Below are 21,777 nucleotides of genomic sequence, written 5' to 3'. Positions count from 1 at the left end.
ACCTAGCTATGTCACTTCAATCGTAAGTTATGTGTGTCAAAGCATTCTTCTGGAATGTTTTTTTATAGAGGTTCTCTCTTTGTCACTGGTCATGGCCCAGAGAGGGGAGTAATACATATTGGGGCTGGGTAGACTACCCATTCAAGAAATTTCATGGCCAACATGATTTTAACCATAGGCAAGTCTTTCCTTGAATAATCCCTGGATTATAAAAAGACATTCCTGAGAAACCAGTTTGGCCAATAATAGGCCAATAATAAGGAGTGGAGCTGTTTTTTTTTCTTTTATTCCAGCCCTTAATGAAAGAAGTTAAGTAACAGCTAAAGATGCCATTTGCTTTCTGGGTACACACCTTGGACCCCATCTTACCCTTGGATACTCACGTGTCACTCCATTTGGCAGACAGTGACCCTAAACCTTGTGTTCAGGTATCAGCCGGCTGCATTTAGTCCCTCCCAAAGCAGGGTCACACTGGCTGTGGATCATTAGCGGGTCATTCAGGACCATCTCTTTCTTCTATTTCTCCTGGTACTGCTTTTACAAATATTTTCCAATTTTTTTAGGGCCTTTTAATCATATCAAGTCAAGCCTCCTGGGATCCACGTCAGATTCAAATCTCAACAAATACAGCACCATTAACAAGATTCCACAGCTTACCCTGAATTTTTCAGACGTCAAAACTGAAAAAAAGAATGCATCCCCTCCTTCTTCAGATAAAACCATTATTGCTCCCAAGGTTAAAGATCGAACACACAATGTGACAGAGAAAGTCACCCAGGTAGGATATGATTTTACTCTCAACACTGACTATTTCTAAGGCTCTTCTCTGCACCATAAAACAGATGATTTTTCCTATAAATGACTATCAGAAGAGGTAAGCTATTTATTTGCACTCCAATTTATCTTGAGATGTTGGGTAACCCTGTAATGCAACAGATAAATAAAGCTATAGACTGTGATTTTATCTATTACAAGACTAAGCAAAAATGGGCTAACTTGGTATTGTTGTTCTCTTTGTGGCAGAGGTGGTTAACCTGCTATTCATCATGTTTGGACATTTATTGTTTTGCTGCCAAAGCCTGCACTATTAAAGCATGGTTTCTTAATATAATAGATGTGACTATTGAAACTTTAGGTGACTAATTGGGATTTACTCTAAACTATGGCCTCCTTTTTTGCACTTACTGTACTAAGGAGACTCAGATATAAGTCAGTTGACTTGAAGAAAAGAGCAGAGATGATTAGAAGTTAGAATAAATAATACATTTTGCAGGAACAATATTTTATTCTTGTCAAATAAATATTGCAGTTTGAACGAGGGTAAAAATGTACCATCTAGCAGGAGCCCTACTCTAAAGAATTGATAAAAATAATTTGTACCTATTATATCAAAATACTAATCTAAGCAATATCTAGCTTTTGCTTACAATGCACTTACATTGTTGGGAAGTCATGACTCTCAAATTTGTGTCAAGTAAACAGTTCTTTTACAAACACTTTACTTGGGATATTTGCTTAGCAAATCTTTTCAAGAACTATCACAATATAAAGGTAAACTTGGCCACAATCTCTATCCCAAGCCTTGAAGACTTTGAATTGATGAAGTTATTTCTGTAATTATAATCACTACCAGCAGCCCTACGGTCGGTCTGTAAATAACCCATTATGTGTGAGATGAAATAATATGTAAAGACTGTGAGTTGGTTATAAATAGACCTGAGCCGTCTGTGTTCGAGATGAGAGATTATACATGCCATACTCTACTATATATATGTATGTGGGTTTTTTTACTTAAATTCAATTAATTAGCATATAATGTATTATTGGTTTCAGGAGTAAAAGTCTGTGGTTCATCTGTCTGATATAATACCCAGTGCTCATTACATCACATGCCCTCCCCAGTGTCCATCACCCAGTTTTACGTAAATGGAGTAATGAGGCCATACTTGAGAGCATCTCTAGTATATATTTTAATATTTATGTAGTAGTGAGGTTTTCTACCCTTAGCACTTCACTTAGCTTAGTAAACTAGAAATGAAAAATAATTATAATATTTATATTATATTAATATTATAATTTATAATGGTTATTTATAATAATCCCATAACATTGAAATTAAGAGATTTCAGAAATCGCACAGAAGACTGATTGCAAATTTTGGGGTCAGGACCCTGCCAGTGGCCGAAGTGAGAAAAGTCGCCAGGACAGCACAACTGTAGTGGAGAATATAGTGATGTGTAGAGCACAGCCCCTCTAGAGCAGATGGTTACCATTCAGCTCGAGCCAATTGTGGTCATGTAAGAATCTTTGATGAAGCTTTCCAAATCTTCCAATCTAAAAAAAAAGCTGGAAATCCAGGATTTTAGATAAGCTCTTACTTTCCAAAAGTTGGCAAATTAATTCAAAATGCTTTTTTAAGTCAAACAAGGCTCACCTTCAAGCCTGTGGGCAGCCAAGTGTGATCTCTGCAAAGCTTTCCTGCACTTGGTTTACCGCAGGCCCACCCTATCCTGCTACATTTAGCAGGTTTGGGGCTCTGGGAGAGGGGGACACGTACTTGGACCAGCAGTGGCGCCTGCTCTGGGGACTTTCTAAGCCCGGTGAGAGGGTGAGAGAGGAAACATTACAAATAACTGTAATGAAATTATGTTAATAATGAATACAGGAAAACACTTAGGGGGAAAATAATTGTGGTTTAAAAGGAGAATTTTTAGAGAAGAAAGAGAGATGTGATGGGGCATTTCATCTGGATCTAGAAGGTTACCTATCGATTGAGTAGTAAATGATGTTTAAGAGCATAAGTTGGAGTCACATGCACTTGTGTTTTAACTCTGGCTTAGTCATTTATTGTATGCCATGGAGATGAGTGCCATTTACTGTGTGACATCAAGGCAAGTTTTAGTGACAAAACTTATTTCTCAGTGTTGATGTAGAATTAAGTAGAGTGATGTGTGGAAATGTTCATCACAGTGTGAAGTATATAACATTCAGTGTTAGTCACTATTCTGTTTAGTAACATTTTTGTATGACTTCTCTCTGCCCTCCTCACCATCTCTGCATTTTATCCCTACATCACCAGGGCCTAGTAAAACACCTGATGGAGTGGAGTTCATGGAGTTTTTACTGAAAGAAGGGAGGAAGGACAGAAGGTGGAAGGGAGGAGGAAGGATGGGAGGAAGGGAGGTAGGATGGAAGGGAGGAAGGAAGGAAGGGAGGAAGGGGAAGCTGGTGAAAAGGGGAGGGGTGAGAATTCCAGGTAGAGAAAACAGCAAGAAGAAAGTTGTAGAGGCACAAAAGTCCATGTCTTTGGAGAACAGGTATTTTCCTGGCACAGGGAGAGGGTAGGCTGGGCAGGGACTTGTGAGAAGTGCAAATTTCCATTCTAGATGGTTCTTCAGTACCTTTTCACAAAAGTGCCTTGGGTGTCTAAGTAAAATGCTACAGCTGCCATCAAACACTTGGCATTTTTTCAAAGCTTCATGCTTTCTTTTAAAATTCCTCTTTTAAGGGAGCCTGGGTGGCTCAGTCAGTTCAGCATCTGCCTTCGGCTCAGGTCATGATCCCAGGGTCCTGGGATCGAGCCCCATGTCAGGCTTCCTGCTCATCGAGGAGTATTCTCCCTCTCCCTCTGCCCCCACTTGTTTTCTCTTTCTCTCACTCTCTCTCTCAAATAAATAAAATAAAAAGTCCTCTTTTATATTTATCTTCATAATATCACAGTATTTGTTTTAACATTTTTACAAAATGTTTTAAATTACTTATCACTGAGGTAATCCGAAGCCCTCAAAGAAACCCCATCTCTTTTCTACAGCTTTTCTTACTTGACCTAAATAGTATAGCACCCCTCCCACAGACTCCAAAGGACCTCACCTGAAAAACAATGCACCTTAAAGATGTTGGAATATTTGAATTGGATCCTGTTTTATAAAAGATCACTTTTTTTTAACAATGTGAAAAATACAGTGATAAGAAGGAGATTCTGGAGACGGAATACTTAAGTGGCTATGGTTCTGACCAAAAACGATGAGGGACTGAAAAAAGGCTGGGACAAAAACTAGAAAGAAGAGGTGGTAGGAACGATCCATCTTCTGTTTAGTGCTATCTATAGCTCTTAGTAACAAACCTGCCAACTGCCTACATGTGAAACCAAACAAGGTAGAGATTGAATATTGAGAAATTCCTCCTGGAGACATGACCTCTGGAAATTTTGTTTAAGCACTTAAAAGCAAGACTAGCCTCATTTAATGTTTGTGAAGTTTCCTCATCATCACTATCTCTGGAATTTCCATAGTCACAACATATAACATCAATTATCTCTCTAATCACTAAAAAAACTTGGTCAAAACCCGAAGATTTTACTATTCCCTTTGTTAGGCTTGTGTGGAAATTCTCCTTGTTGAGATATTCTCACTGTATTCCTGTCAGCCAGCAGTATTTTCTTTATCTAATGTTCTTATTTATTCCTTTAATAGATTTTTATGGGAACCCTTTCTTCAAAAGAAATCAGGGTTTTGTTCATAGATCATTCCATAATGAATTTTAAACACTCCTCTGAGCACAACAATAGAGCAGACATTAAGAAAAAAGGCATAAAATGAAAGGAACAATTAATTTCTGTTCATGTTATGCTCTATCAATATTTGGATCTTATCTCTATTATACATTGGCTAATTGCTAATTAGCCAAATTGTTATTTCTTCCCCAGCTAGAGTGAGCTTCTTCAGAGTAGGGGCCATGTTGTTAGTCATTCATTCATGTATTTTATTCACTCGACAAGCATTTATTAAGAGCTAATATGTACAGTGATAAGTTCTGGGAATTCATGTGAAAAGGCAAATACTGTGACTTTGAGAAGTGAGAAAGACAGACAAGCACAGTCCATAGGCATTAGGATGCAGTGTGAAGGATTATACTATAGGTAAACAGAGTGCAGAGGGTACTAGAAGAAGAAACCTTGCCTATATTGGGAGTTTGGGATGGTGGTTGGGGAATACAAACTCTTAGAAAAGTTTTGAAGCTTGAGAAGTTTCAAGGTTAGGAATTAGAATCTGGAATGGGCCACATTTGGGGAACTGTGAGTACCAGAGAAGGAAAGCAACATGAGGTGTTCATATCACTAGTGCCTACTGTGATACACAATGTATAAGAATCTTAAAAGATTTGGAAATGGACCACTAAAGACACTGAAGAGAATTAAGCAAGAGTAAGTCTCTCGGTCAGAAATCCCCAAAGCAGATGCTTGCCTTCCAAATTCTCCCCATAGGCAAGATTCTGATTCTGGCTGTTGTTTCAGGTCCAAAGACTCTTCTCATTGGCTGGTCTTATAGGCCAGACTTCCAGAATGCCTCAGCTCTTTATGTCATATTCCATATGACCTTCTCTATTAATTGGAGAAAATAGAAAAAAACTCTCAGAAGGTGTGGATTTTTTTAAACTACAGTCTAGCTGGTACAGGCTGATGTCTAGAAGGGTCCATCCTCGGAAGACAGGGTCTTAATTGGCTAATTCCTACCAAATTCCACTGGAGTGGTGGAGAGAGAACAATGAATGGGAAGAAAAGTTGGGTAGGTGGAGAATAAAGATCTCCTTTTACCATACATTTGTGGTTCTCAGGTGAGGATCAAATTCTTGGCTATATCTGCCCCCTTTTAAATAAAAGTAAACTGAACTTTTGCACTCTTGTATGATTTCATGATTCCTGAGGCTAATTCTACTAGTTCAAATGTTATGCTATTTTTTTAGGATAAAATGTATTATTTGTTGTCATGGTCAGCTTTTACAAATTTGGTACTAGCTCACTCTCCCTGCATATGCATAAGAGTATCAGGAAGATTTAAGAAGGCACTGTGGGTTCCAAATATTTATTGGCCAGTCAGATGAGACTGTATCAGTCAGTCAGTGTCATAACAGAATGTAACAGAAGCCCAACTGGAACCATTTAAGCAAAATATGAAAAGAGGAGGCAGAAGGTCACATAACCAAAAAGTGCAAGGACAGATCTGCTGTGGGTCATGGCTGCTGCGTTCATAGTTTGAACAGGTGATGACATTCTTGCCATCTCAACCATGCTTTCTTTTATATTAACTTTAACTTTCCTTCACATTGTATAGAATGAAGGACCTCAGTCTCAACTCACATGATGCTCAAAGTTGGCAATCTGATGAGAAGGGCCTTCTCTCCTTTGGTTCCCATTATCTTCCTGAGAAAATAGAATCCTATTGGCCCACATGTGGTCTAAGAAGTATAGCCCCTTGGCCAATGGCCACATCAGAAAAGTGCAGTGGGTGAAGGGAGGCTCTAAAGAAGGAAAACAAAATAAGTGGCCTATTGCAAAGATAAAGATAGGAATTCAGGTTAAACATCAGTCTCTCTCTCTCTCTCTGTTTCTCTCTCTCTCTCTCTCTCTCTCCACACACACACACACACACACCCTACTATACATTATTCATTATGTTCTGGATAGGCATTAGAAACACAAAGATACAAAAACCAGTAACAATACTCAAGGGTAATAAACTAGTTGAAGAAACACTATATAACAATGTATAATAATAGCATTTATAAGTACTAATTTAATAAATGCTACAAGATTGTGAAACTAAAAGTAGCTCACATTTCCTTTAGACTCAGTACTGGTCGTATTATGATTGAATAATTCTACAACTTATCGCATGAGTACTTAAGAGGAATGTCTGATGAATTTAATAGAAATCTGTATTGTGATCATCAGAAATAAGACATATGAAAGGTCCTAAATGAATGAGGAAACTTAAATTTGGTGAAAAGATGATGGAGAGAAGAATTACTACTAGTCCACAAGTATAATTTTTCCATAGCTTCACTATTAAGAAAAGTTTTAGGAGTAATTGGAGACTTGTTTCACAAGAAAGAAAACTCTGAATGTTTAAATGGCCATATGATCCTGAAATCCACATAGAACTCTAAAGCCGGAATAGATTCCCATTATTTAGGATTCATTTAAGTGTATTATTGGCATGAAAATAGACTTATGATAGATTTAATAATAGCTGACATTGATTGAGCATTCACTATGTGCCAGGCTCTATGCTAAGTGGTTTAATGGATTATCAATTTGAATCCACATAACAGTCCTTCCTGGGAGTTGGTACTATTATTAACATCTCCAGCTCATAGAGGAGGAATCAAACTTAGAGAGAGGAAACAATTTGCCCAGGTCACATAAGGGAATGGTGGAAATAGCCTTCAAACTGAGATCTTAAGACCTCAAACTTGAAGTTCTTCATCTCCAAAGTACACCCTCTCTATATTAATCTGTACTGGTTCCCTATATGCTTACTAGGTCTACTCAGAAGTTAGGATGGCATTTGCACATACCTGTAACATTGGACTGTTTAGTCAAAATCTTAATCTGAAAGTTTAGTAGCAATTTACCAGAAAAGTGAGTCCCCAGAAATAGGAAAGAAGATATGGTAGATTTTCTCCAGAACTCCTCAAACTCCTCAAAAAGCAGAAGAAAACAATCCTTAACAGGGAGCTTTATTTCAGCTTTCAGCTTTATCTTTTGTGTAAATTTATATCCTGTTTTCCTTATGCTAATTTTAGATTAGGAGAAAAGATTTTGGTTTTTGTTAGTGGCATGCCACTCAGTTGCAAGAAAAGAAAATTACACTGATAGTACTGACATAAAGAAGAGCTCAAAGATTATGGCTTTTTATTTTCCACTGAATTTTGTCCATTATGAATATGTTCATTATCTCTTGATGTTTTTCAATATCTCTAAACTTATATTTACTTTTGACAGAAACCCAAAACAATGCTTAGAATTCAGGACTTGTTTAGAAATGGAGATTGACTTATAATGGTGAGATAGTATTGATTTTATTAGCTAATGTTTTTATAAATGTGTACAATTTTTGTATATCAATTAGCCTCAATAAAGCCAAAAATAATAGTTTATCATTTCAGGCTTAATAGTACAAAATTTCTTATATTTCGCTCATATTGGATAAATTTAAACCTGAACTCTCTTCAATGACAGTATTAAAAAATGTCTTTCTGGGGCACCTGGGTGGCACAGCGGTTGAGCGTCTGCCTTCGGCTCAGGGCGTGATCCCGGCGTTATAGGATTGAGCCCCACATCAGGCTCCTTTGCTATGAGCCTGCTTCTTCCTCTCCCACTCCCCCTGCTTGTGTTCCCTCTCTCGCTAGCTGTCTCTATCTCTGTCAAATAAATAATAAAATCTTTAAAAAATATATCTTTCCGACAAAACTACAAATTAAAAGTGGCTTTATATATAGCAATAATTTCATTAATAATGCCATTGTAATTCTAACTCCAGTTCAGATGTGACACCAGCTGGATATCTTATAATTCAGTTCAATTATGACACTATCTACCTGGGAGATAGCACCAGATTTCACAAGTTAAGAACTCAGTCCCACAAAACTCCCCCCACACTTTGCACACCAACCACAATTCCAGGTTGTTCCCTGTGCCTCTTACTGACTGGCTGGCTGCAGATTGGAGGTTCTTGACCCGTTCCTTGGACTTGAATAATTTGTTAGAGCAGTTACAGAACTTCGAGAAACATTTACTTATGTTTACCAGTTTATTTTAGGAGAATGTAATTCAGGAACAGCCAGATGGAAGAGCTGCATAGGGCAAGGTATGGAGAAAGGAGAGGAGAGTTTTCAGGCCCTCTCCTGGCCCCATCCTTTTGGGTTTTTATGGAGGCTTCATTACATAGGCATGATTGATCAACTCAGTGGCTATTGCTACAGATTCAATGTCCATCCCCTCTCCCCACCGGAGGTAGGGACTGGGACTGAAAGTTCCAACAATCTAATCACATGGTTGGTTCCATTGATGATCAACCCTCATCCACAGGTGACCTGAGGTGACTTTGGGGCTTTCCAGAGCTACCTCATAACATAACAAAGACGTTTGTCACTCCCTTCACTTAGAACAATCAAGGGTTTAAGAGCTCTGTGTCAGGAACATGAAGACCAAATACATGTTTCTTAAAATAAACCATAATATCACAGTCATGAATTAAAAATTACATTTAATTTAAAAGTCTATATTCAATGGTTATTTTTATAAAGTCTCACTGATGCTTCACTCATGAAATCACAAAAAACAAAATTCACAATACGTCTACAGTATGTTTTAAACATTTTCCTAAACTTCATTTCTTTCCTAAATTAATGCAAACCTTAATAAAACTGTACAGATCATCTTGAACTGCCAGAAATAGTAATAATCACAAAATTCCAAATTAAGTTTGAAATGTTAATGCAGGAGTCCAAAATTGCCTCTGAACACTTCCAATTTAATTTGACGTTAGTTTTGCATTGATTGTCTTATTATTATTTATAGAATACCTATCAAATCTGGCACAGCAAAACAGAAATCCCCATCTAGGGTTCTCCCCATATATTGGGTTTTATCTATGTCTATACATGCAAATAGAAATGAGAAATATATGTGGATGCCACAAGTAGGAATAAAGCATGTTCATCAGGGTAACTATGGATTCAATATTTGTGAGCGCTTACCAACTGTAAGTCAAATTTTAAGTACAATAGTGATGCAAAAATGAGTAAGTCAAGGTCCTTGCCTTCAAGGGCCTTTTATTGAATACACAACTTTTATCTGAGACCCTGGATTATGTTATCTAGTTTTCTCTGGACAAATAAATATATTCTAAGATTGTAAGTTATGATGAGGAAAAGATAAAAAGTAACTATTGACATTTAAGTAGCAATTGACTACTACAAGCATAAAGATACTCATTATTTTGAAAAAGGAAATATGTGATTTTTAAAAAGCAACAAATTAATTTTTGTCTATTTTCATTAAATACTACATGCATATCAAAACTGATCAATATTCGCTGACATATTCCAAGTTAAAATAGTTTTATTTCACCTTAATAAGCTCAAAAGTCATACTTCTCTGTACTATAGATGATGAAAAAACAGCATCCTTATGAAACCCTAGTAGCAACTAAAAGCCATAGCTTGTAGGGCAAGCATTTATGTATAATTGCTTTAGAAACAACAACAACAACAAACACCAGTTGGTTTTGTACATTCATCACATATTTTTAAATGAAGGAAGGAGAAAATATCGCCTCCTTTACAAGTTTTGTCAGCCAAAGAAATCAGGTTGAAAATAGATGCTTGAAGAAAAGAAGTAAAATACCAGTGGTCAGAAGAGACAGGTAAAAATAAGTTGGCTCAGCATACATAGTGATAGCCTGGTTGCTATGGCAACAGAGACACAGGAAGATTGTGGATATCTGTTGCCAAGATGTTTCGTTTTTATCCCCCTCGGTTAGTGTGAGCCTTGGGTTAAACTCAGACCCAGAGACAGAAAGGAAGTTTTGGAGGGAGAGTTTCTTTGCTCATGTGCCCTCATGGCATAGAGATTGGGACAAACACAGTTCAAAGTGGGTTGCCTAATGAGAGTAGGCAGAAGGAGTAAATTTTTCATGTTTCACAGGATGAAAATCAGGCAAAGGATTTTTATCAGCTATGGAAATTCCAGAGCAGACAGGGCATTTTCACATACCCAGGCAGACCAGGGTCTTGTAATGTTAAGTGGCTGTGAACTGTCTCTAGACTCAGGAAATGAATTCAACCATGGAATCTTATTTAAAAGGAAATCCCAAATGAGACAGTAAAATAAATAATAAAAAATAAAATAAAATAAAATAAAATAAAAAATAAAATAAAATAAAATGTCTCATTGGTTTTCTGGGTGGTGAAATTGTGGGTAATATATTTTCCCCTCTAGCTCTATTTCTCTGTATTGCGGAAATCACATTTATAATGGAAACTATGTAGTTAGATAATAAACCCTCTAAAACTCAATTGCTTTAAAAGAGTTCATTAAAAAGCAGTTAATCTTCATAGAATTTTAAAATTCAAAGGAACCTTAGATAACATCTTCCGTAGGTTTTTTTTCAAAACTTCCTGATCAATGGAGTCATCTGGAACAATTCTTTCTCTCCCTCTCCCCTCCTCCCCCAATGCACACACACTCCAGAAATTCAGTAAATTTCAGTGGAGTCTGAGGATTCTGAATTTTTAACAGTTTCCATTCCATTTGCAACCTCTATTCCAACATTTTTAAAATCAGGCAAATTTGGAAAATATGGATGTAGCCCGATCCTTTCATTATTCTGCTAAAGAAAAAGAAGAAAACCCAAGTACAGAGTTAGGGTTTATATTTCTTCATTGTTATTGTACCTCTATCTCTTTTGGTAGATTTCCGAAAAAGATAAAAACAAGTTATTTCTTATTTATGCAATTCATATTGGAGAAACAGACTTCCTTTCATAGGGAAACTACTGATTCCAGGAGAACCTACTGCCATTTTCACTTATTGTGCAAACCCTCTAAGAAACAATCTCCATGTAAATTTGCCTAGGCTGGAGTCCCTCAGTGTGTCTTCAGAACACTGGTATCACAAGTATTTCCCAGAAGAAAAGTTTTCTTATGCAAATACCACTGCCACCTCTCCCCAACTCCATATTAACATGGCAAATTAGTACATTAGAAGTTTTCAGAAGTCCTAAATTAATCTGTACAACTTTGCTTTACCCAATATTTTTTGATGAGTATTTACTTGATGGATATTTACTTGACCCAGTGTTTCATATTTTTTGATGTCAGAACCTGGGTTGTGTTTTTTGTTTTGTTTTGGTTTGGTTTTGGTTTTATTTTTAGATGATCTCTATACCCAACATGGGACTCAAATTTATAACCCTGAGATCAAGAGTCGCATGCTCAACTGGCTGAGCCTGCCAGACACTCTGTCAGAACCCATTTTTAATTGTCTGTTTGTGTATAATACCTGTTGATATTCTGAGGAATTAGTATTTGAGGGGAGATTCTGTAGGAAATACCATGCTAGACAAAAGGCTTTTTCATGGATAACTACAAGCACTGTCGTTCAACTCAAACATGGATGTGTTAGAAATCTTAAAATTTTTTAAAGAAACGAGGTTGGGAGAGGCATGAGGCAATAGTGGTGGGAAGGTGGCGGCGCATAATAAGTACATTTTTCTTCCTTGTTTTAATGAAGTCAACTTAGGTTTCTTTTCCAACCATGTCCCAAATATAGACCTCAGCTTAAAGGGGCTGGAGAAAATACCAACCATATTCCTTTTTCTGTTTTAAATACGTGTTGCAAATACACCTGTATTTTGAAAGCCAACTTCTTCAGAATCACTTAGATAGAAATGAAAAAATGTGAAATGCAGGATCATGAAGAAGAGCCTTGAAAAGTGTCTCAGTCTTTCTTCTGAGACTACCACAGTTAAGCTGACCTGCTGTTTAGTAGTGGTCATATTGTTGAGAATGGAGAACCTGCTTTTTCTGCCCCTTGTCCAAATATCCAGAGGTTGGTGGTACTAAGAATATCACTTTAATGGTGGGGACAGAGATGAGATATCCTGTGATAGGCGGTGAATCAGGTCACATACAAATGCTGTTTTCTACGCTTCCTTGGCACCTCTGTGTCATTTTGGTCTCTTGGTTCTCCTTTCCACATGTAGCAAAAAAAATTTTTTAAATGGTCTGCAGCTAGTTCCTGGTGCCGTTGATCCTCCTTACATTTGAAGTGAAGAATCAAGCTGACAAATCTCCATACTATTGCTAGGAACACAGTCTTCATTTTCAGGTCATGGCAACAGTGCTAGGTGAAACTGAGTGAGGGAAGTCAAAAGGAAAAAAAACGTAATGGAGAAAAATCTTCTAATACTATTTCTTGGTTGACTGGCAGCTGTCGGTTGAGTTGTACAATCCTGTTTCAGATGATAAGCTGTCATTTGTAAATTGTGCCCATAGCTATATCCATTATTCATGGGTTGGTATCGGAGAACAGTGATTTCAGGGCCCTAAATTTTCCTACCTGCAGGCACCTGAATTACTTCCAAAACCAACTGCTGTATTACCTCTCGTGCCCTCGCATTTTTTTTCTGCCATCGTCAGATCCTATCAGCCCACTTTGTGTCTCAGGGGAAGACAGATTCCTTCTCTCCCTTTCTATATTTCCTCCATAAAAATGAACGCATAAATCCTGATGAAACAAGTACTTTAATTCTAGTAAATGGACAACTGTAAGCATGAGATTTCAGTATAAAGTTAACTGAGCAAAAAAGGTGTTTCCAAAGAACAAGTATTACTGTCGACCCTATACAACTTATTACTTGAAAGTGAGTAAAAACCAAGGCATTAACTTTCTGGATATTAAAAAAAGAAATCATTACCATATTTTTACATATTAGAATTATTTCATATTATTTATATGATAAAATAACCCCTTGGCTTAGACTTCTGATTAAGCAGTTTCAGATTTTGAATATGTTTCTTACAGAGATTCTCTCAAATTTGTCTTCATTTTGAAACCAAATTAGTCCTTTAGAATCAGAGGGGAAAACAATTATTGCGCGAGAACTTGAAGGAATTTTGCCTTCAATGAGACAATTTTGTTCCATCTTGAATCTTCAAACCCTCCCCCCTTTTAAGTTTGGGGAAAACATCAGAGACATAGGTTCCTTAGTTCCTATTTCCATGCAGCAGTCTTCTCTGGCATATCAAACTGCTGATAAAACATTATCACACATTGAATGGCTAGATTGGGGTACACCCTGACAGTGGTGGTCTTTATGATTTCTTCACCATGTTATTGCTACAGCAATACGGAAAAAAAGAGTGTAGTACAGAAAAATAAACTAGTGCTATTTTGGAGAAAATCTCCTTTACAAAATATAATTGTTCCAATAGTTTTGAAATTTGTGCTCCTTAGAGTACTAGGTGCCAAGTACTAAGAGCTAAGGGGATACAGCTCTGGGACCTCCACAGTACAGCCAGGTTGATCAGATCAACTTCATTCTAAATGGCTTTATATATTGACTTTCTCTTAAGGTTTCATGTGTGTGTATATTTTGAAGAACTTGAAAGGGTCAGACACTAAACTTTGCTCTTGTTCTGCTATTTATTTTGTGCTTTTCTTTAAGAAAATCACTTTGACTTTTTCATCGATTTTAGTCAAGACTTTACTTTTATCAAGAATTTTGAGTTAAGTGAATTATCCAGAGTCCCACAAATTGTTAGCTGCATATTCAAGACTGGTACCTTCATTTCTGGACTTAGAGTCCGGGATTTTTTTCACTTGGCGTGCCCACTTGAGAGCAGGACCATTTTAATTCCTGTATTTGCTTCTTTCCACCTTACCTAGCAGAGTCCCAGAATCCCATCAACTGATCCAGCTCCTTCTAATTGGTCCAACTCCTTCTAACTTCAGTCCTCTTCTTCACAAGATAAATTATTCAAGAAGTACAAACAGTCACTATCAAATGTGAGTCTTCATAACTAGTTAAAACCAAGTAAGCAAACAAGCTACTTTTTTGAAGATGAATATTCTACTACCTGCCTCAAGAATAAGACAGAAAATTAACTTTGTGGAAAAGCAAACAACTTTTTTTTAAACAGTCACTAAAATTTAGACTGTTATTACCCATTTATTCTGAGAATATTCTCAGAAAAGAAAATCTGATGCTACTTTTGTGCCAACAGGTTCAAATGTAGAATTGATACTGTCAGGAAGAGACAATATACAAGAACATAAAAAAAGCAACAAAGAAAACAGTGAGCTTTTGTTCCGAAAGAAATTGTTTTTATCATTGAAGAACAAGATTCCCAAATGTGGTCAAGAACAGTAATTCCACATTGAAGAATCTCTCTTTCACTAGATGTGAAATTGAAATCTATATCTAAAGCTAGATAGCAATATACAGAAAGATATGCCTCGTGGGAGGGGGAGGGGGATAACCTAAAACTTGATTTAACCAATATGGTTCCTTATCCACAGTATTTGAAGAGGTTATAATGTAAAAATTTTAAATGATTGGTTTTAAGGTAAGACTTTTAAAAATATAGTCCATATTTTAACACATGCATCTCTATTTCCTACCCATATGGAATATCAAATTAGCTATTTCAAAATTTATGAAATTCGAGAATGGAATTTGAGAGCATGTTTGTTCTGCATCCTATTTTTATTTCCATAGCTTATGAAGACTTAATTCCTTATTAATAGGATGCAAGTACTTCCCCAACCTCAACCCTTGAGAACAAACCCAGAACACAACTACTGGTACATAATGGTTCCAAGAATTTTGAGTTACAACATGTGAAAATTAACCTGCTAATAGCTGGGATATAATTATATTCAGTTGGCACTTGACATTCACTTTGTGTTCCAGAAAACATTAAGAATAGATTTTGAAGTTGCAGGGAAACATCATTTTGGTGTAGTTATCCAGTAGAGGAAGGAGAGATTCCTGATTAATCTATAAAGGTTAGGAGAACTTGCTTCTGGAACATTTTCAATTCTCTAAGCTTCTGTAGCTGCAGAAAGCAGCAGACATCAATAACCTCATTCTTGTCTCTTGCTTTGGCTTAATGCTTCACCTGAGTGGCCTACTGCATGCTTTGATTCTGTTTCAACCAATGAGTTCAGTGTAGTTATTTAAAGGTACTGGCATTGTTTGAAACATTTGTTCCCAACACTGTCTTAGAGAGAAAACTTTGGAATTTTAATGTTAATTCCTTTTTTGTACTATCACCCACATGAACTCACTTCAGTATATCCTTTGGAACTGACTCCTCTCATCTTTCTGGAAAGTACACACACACACACACACACACACACACACACACACACACACACCCTATTGGAGACATTTGAATATTTCTTCTCCCCAAAGCACTCACACTGTGCATACACTCCCCTTCCTTGTCACTTGTATTCTTACTCCTCACCAGCATATACTGTGTGTTCTGGGCAAACAGTCTCCTTATGTCTCCACTTTTCCCACTTATGACAAGACCTGAGGTTTGCTGGCAGTGATCCCTAGACTTGCAATATTGTCATCCTCTTCTCTATGTATCAAGTCCTGCCCATTTCTGAATTCCATAGCATTGCCTGGTAAATTTGTCAGCCTTCACAGCCTGTGTTGGCCTCTCTTATCCTTAAACTCTAAGGCACTTGGTCTATTTTCATAAAACCAAGCCATTTACTTTCAGGCTCTTTTGTATATTTTGATAGATAGATACATAGATAGATAGATGATAGATAGATAGATGATAGATAGATGATGATAGATAGATAGATGATAGATAGATAGATAGATAGATAGATAGATAGATGATAGATAGATAGATAGATGATAGATAGATGATAGATAGATAGATGATAGATAGATAGATAGATAGATAGATAGATAGATAGATAGATGATAGATGATAGATAGATGATAGATAGATAGCATTTGTGTGTACGTGTGTCTTCATAATGACTTTTTCACTTCCTAACTATGCCTTGAGGAATAAGATTACAACATCTTTAAAATATGCCCCCAAAGACCTAGCCACAGGGCTCACTCATCAATTGGTAGTCAGGCTCAATAAAATGACATTTTATACAGAATATTCTTGACACATATAAGAGAAGATTCTAACTTCTGCTAATACTTTGGTAATAAGGAATAAGGACCTCATGTATCCATGTCATTTAACATTTTTAAGTTCCTTCTAAGTACCAGGTGGGTCAAACAAGACACATGAAAATTAATTCTACTTCCCCTTTTTGTGTGTGTGTGTGTGTGTGTGTGTGTGTGTGTGTGTGTGTATGTATTTAATAGGAAAGAAAAAATATATGTATTTTCTCCTTTTTACCAATGAGAAAAGAGGCAGGAAATGATGAGGAGACATTGTGCTGGATAGAACAATTTGGAGAGGACTTAGCCTGGGCTGATTTGTAAGAGGTGGTGACTCTGATACCATTAGCTTCCAAATGGAGAATGAGAACATCACCTAGATTGAAATTCCAGCCCCCATCACTTAATAATGCCAGTGTTCTTGGCGACATTGTTTGATCATTCTGTCTTAAATCTGTAATTAGGCTCTGAGTAGGGATAATCTCTTCCTTGTTGTGGGCACTCTTCAGGTCCAAGGCAAAAGAGCAAATGGTTCTCTAATTCTTCAGGTATGTACCCAGCGCCTCCTCTGAACAGGACACTGTGTTGCAAGTCTGGTTACAATGGTAACACGTCTCTACCATCTAGCCATGTGGACAAAGATAGAAAGATTAGGGGTGCCTGGGTGGCACAGTCGTTTAGTGTCTGCCTTTGGCTCAGGGTGTGATCCCGGCGTTCTGGGATCAAGCCCCGCATTGGGCTCCTCGGCTGAGCCTGCTTCTTCCTCTCCCACTCCCCCTGCTTGTGTTCCCTCTCTCGCTGGCTGTCTCTCTCTGTGTCAAATAAATAAATAAAATCTTTAAAAAAAAAAAAGAAAGATTAACAAAACCCATTAAAAATGTGATAAAAATTACACTGTGGCATAAGGGGTGATCTGTGAGCAGAGAAGGGACATCGAACCCAATCTGGTGGAGTCAAAGGGGGCAGTGCCTGTGCTATAATATGAAGGGAGAAGGTGGAAGATGGGAGGCAGCTAGAGACATGAGAAGTAAGGATACACAGTGCACACAAACATTCAGACAGAGTTTTTCAAGCCAAATGAATAGGGGAGGTAAAGTCCCAGAGGCCACTGTAGAAAGAGTATGGTAAGAGGCTTCCATGTCTCAACTGCCCTCTTATATCCTGCCTCCTCTTCCTTGACCCCCTTGCACCTAGTTACATCTTGTTCTGTAAGGTAGACCATTCTTCCTTGTCTATATTCCACTCCAAAATGCTCCCTCCAAAGCATGGATGATTATCCAATAGATTATCCAAGTGTTTTGCTGTGTTATACAAAATTATAAATAGAGTTTGTTTAAAAGTAAATCCTCCCCAATTCTTTTCATTATAATAAAAATCCATGTTTTCTGAATTTTTGCTAATTTTGCCAATTTGACTGGAGTATTTCATAAAAAAAAAAAAAACGCTGCATGAAAACCTGTTCTCATTGTGATGTATTTGCATCTTGAAGAAGAAACTCATTAACTCAAATGAATCTTTTATTGATGGAAATGTAAGGGAAGGAGATGAAGGGATGACAGGCAAAAGAAAAGATATTTTTAAGGAGCAAGGTTTCTGGTTCTGTCTGTATCTTTCCAAATTCCCTGCCATGTCCCCTTCCTCAGGCACCACTCAACCCCACTGCCATTACTATTCCCCTTTCAGAAGGAGTTAGGGGCTCAGTAAAACAGTTTTCTCCTGAAGAAGAAGCATTAATTGTGATTCAAAATAAATGTATGAATATGCTGGGCTTCCTGTGTTTAGTGTAGACTGAACCATTTACAATGTAGTAATTGGTCAGGAAAACTAAGAAAACTGCTTACTTATACCACAGGTGTCTATTTAAAACAGTAACATTTCAATAAACCTAGGTGAAAAAAAAACCAGAATTCTTATATGAACTAATCAGAACTCCATTTTTTATAGCTTAATCTAATGCCTGCCTTCAACTAGAGATTTTCTTGCCTCTCATAAGATCTTGAAATAGCTTCATTAAACCCTTGAGAAATTATGGTCTCCTTGGAAAAATCATTCTTCACAAAATATCAGGTTACATTTTCAATACCTTCAAATAAAATCTAAGATGACATTGTCATGAAGTAGAAATTAAAATAAATTCTATCCCTCTATCTTGAGGATCAGTCTGTACTTATTTCCGTTCTAAGAAAGATGAAAAGTCAGAAATTAATAGAACTTAAAAGGGGCATTAGTAGAAATCCTATCTAGGCCCCTCCAAAGACATTCCCAGGTAGGTAAAAATATTTTCCTTCAGCTCTTAAAATCCGATTCCAGCTCCACTTCTGTCATCATGCAAGTAAGAACAATCTTTACCACACACACACATACACAAACACGTAATTCTTTCATGTTGTTTCTCAGGTTTAATTCCACTGCCTCTATCCTTTGGAGACATCATTTATTGTGTACCTATGGCATTTAAGACACACTCTACCTGCTGTGCAGAAGCAGTGTACATAGTGACTTCCTCTGATGAGGAAGGCTCTTTATAATATATGACACAAGAGGAGAATATACCACAGAGCTACTATGTATGATTAAAGAATGACATGTATAGGCCAGACGACATTTGCAGTCAGCATTCAGGTAAAGGTTATATCTGCATGGTCAGGAGAAACTTCATGGAAAATTGAAAAGGGCCTTGAACGATGAACAGTATTTGGAAGCGTGGAGAGGGCCGACATGAGGATGAGCTGAGGCGAGACCCAGCTGTGGAAGTGAGAAGGAGTGCACAAGCACATACTCCTGGTCTTAGGAAAGTTATTATGACCTCACCCTTTTTATTCTCCATACTTAATTATTTTAGGTCTTTCTGACTTTTCTCAGCTGAATGTTCCTCAAGTGCCTATTTATCCTGTAAGTATACATATAAACTCCATTTCTAATCTATAAAAATTGAAACGAGGAGTAAAGTATGCATTATTATTGGATTTATGCTTAAATTAGTGAAAACTAATTTTGTGAAAACTATTAGTTTTCACATTAGTGGAAACTAATGTCTCATTCAGTTGAATTTTTAGTTGTGCTTTGGGTACTGATCATTTGCTTTTATAAATAAATGTGCTTTCTTGGAATCCACAAGAATATATAAAGTTCATAAGCTTTCTATTTCACCAAAATCCAAACCCTGGTAGTCCTAAACATAAAATAAAATCTTTGATCAATGTGTAAGGGTATCCTTAACTAATAAAAAAATTAGCATTAGTGGGTGCTTGGTTGGCTCAGTCAGTTGAGCGTCCAATCTTTGGTTTCGGCTCAGGTCATGACCTCATAGGTCCTGGGATTGAGTTCTGTGCTCAGCAGGAGTTTGCTTGAAGATTCTCTCCCTCTGCCCCTCCCCCCACTGATGTGTGAGAGCTCACTCTCTTTCTTTCTCTCAAATACATAAATAGTTCTTTAAAAAAAATTACCATTAGTTTAAAAGATAATTTATATTCAATTTATCAACAAATATAGATATAACTTCAAGATATTGAAGGACCTTTTATATAATTTAAAAAAAGATGCCAAGATCCTCATATCCCCCTTTCCTGCTAGAGGAAGTTAACATTTTCCAGTAATTGAGTCATCCCTACTTACCTAAATTTAGAGTGCAGTAACTCTCCCCTCCCTCGTGGTTTCTATGAACAGATCTGAAGCTTTCAAAATAAAAATTTCCCACATGTTTTATTTGTATCAGTTCTGCTTCCTTCTCAAAAGCGCTAGGAAAGCCCAGGGAGCTACAATGATTAATGACCTGTTCTAGAGTCTAACCTGCTCTATAAAATGTGCTGTATTCCAGAGCATAAAAGAAACTCTGAAGTAGGTCAGGAGCTTAAACTGCCCAAGGGCCTACCTTAGACTAAAGGCAAGCAAGTTTGAAATTAAATTAGCACCAGAATTGCAATGACTCATGATTCCGTGGCTTCACATTGAACTGGGAGGATGGGGAGCTACAATGTGTAATAAAGTTTTGAAAACCTAATTCATTCAGACTTATACAATTTTGAATTTGAATTAATTCAGATGATGGCCTGATTCAAAATAGTTTTGAGGATTCTCTAAAGTTGAGGTGGGGGGTGGGTGACATGGAGGGGAGAATTTGCAAAATGAATTAAGGAAATTCTTAGCCTATGAGACTAGAGACTGACAAAAACTAATCAAGGATTACTTTAGAAGAGTCACAGAATGAATGTGCCAATTACAAATAATTCTTATTAAACTTAAGATTTTTACAGCAAACAAGTAGACTAAATCTATAAGATGTTCACCACTGATGTAACACATGATACTTTGTGACCTTAAGCAGATCACAGCTGCTTGCTGGACAATCTGTTGGCGCACTTCATCTCTAATCATCTGTAAAACTGTCATCCACATGGGAAGACCACCAAAGTTCCCAAACCTGTAAAGAGCTACTTTGTAGGAAAAGATGGGGGATCAACGGGAGATGGTGACTGCTTCTTATAGGAAAGGCCTAGATTTCTAGGTCGAGGGAGCGACTGGAAGCCTCAAGGCAGTTATTCCAGGCCTGTAAGCCCTACCTGTCTCTAGTCTCACTACTCCGTGCCACCACCCAACCTGACCCACCTCAGCTCAAATAACGTTTCCTCAAGAACACCTTCCCCACCCTTACCTAAGCTAAAGTCACTCAGTTTTACATTCTCACAGCACCTTCCTTTTATCATTTATTACACATATCACAATTGTAATCAAATCTTTATTTGCGCAGTTTTTTTGTGTCATACCTGCCTTCTCCCACTAGTAGGTAAGCACAATGAAGACAGAGGCTTATGTCTTTTTTTTTTCTTTTTAATGGTTTTTCTTCCCATGACTGATACATTGTAGGTGCTCAGTAAATGTCAGATGCATGGATGGATGGATGGATGGATGGATGGATGGATGGATGGATGGATAGCTATATATGAAGAACAGGCATATATTTGAAGAGGCAAAGTGGACCTGATTTCTACCACGCCCCCTCCTAAATCTATAATTGCATTTGGTTTTTAAGAACTGAACAATATTTCATCCAGTAATATCTTTATATTGAAAGATATCGAAAGTCTTTAGACTGAAAATAAGGAAGCATTAGAACAAAATATTTTCTTGTAGAGTTCATAATAGTTTTGCTTAAATGTGCATTAGTATTATTTCCTGTAAAGACAGAAATGACAAGCTGCTTTTTCTAGGGCCTGCTGAACACACACACACACACATCAACCACCACCATCACCACAACAACAAAAACAGGAAAACTTCCTTC

At 37.1% G+C, this 21,777-nt stretch overlaps 1 protein-coding gene across 7 annotated transcripts in view; it reads left to right on the top strand.

The window, feature by feature from the left end:
* KCNH7 (potassium voltage-gated channel subfamily H member 7) overlaps positions 1-21,777 on the top strand; it is a 459,439-nt gene that overhangs the window by 338,673 nt on the left and 98,989 nt on the right. For all 7 annotated transcript variants that reach the window (XM_034654655.1, XM_034654653.1, XM_034654651.1 and 4 more), the window contains one exon: positions 564-778. In XM_034654655.1, the coding sequence (XP_034510546.1) occupies positions 564-778 (215 nt within the window). The remainder of the gene's footprint in view (positions 1-563; positions 779-21,777) is intronic.

Source organism: Ailuropoda melanoleuca, chromosome 2 (assembly GCF_002007445.2).
Source record: "Ailuropoda melanoleuca isolate Jingjing chromosome 2, ASM200744v2, whole genome shotgun sequence".
In the NCBI taxonomy this organism is placed as follows: domain Eukaryota; kingdom Metazoa; phylum Chordata; class Mammalia; order Carnivora; family Ursidae; genus Ailuropoda; species Ailuropoda melanoleuca.
Note: the sequence above shows the minus strand (reverse complement) of the source record. Positions and strands in the feature narration are given on the sequence as shown.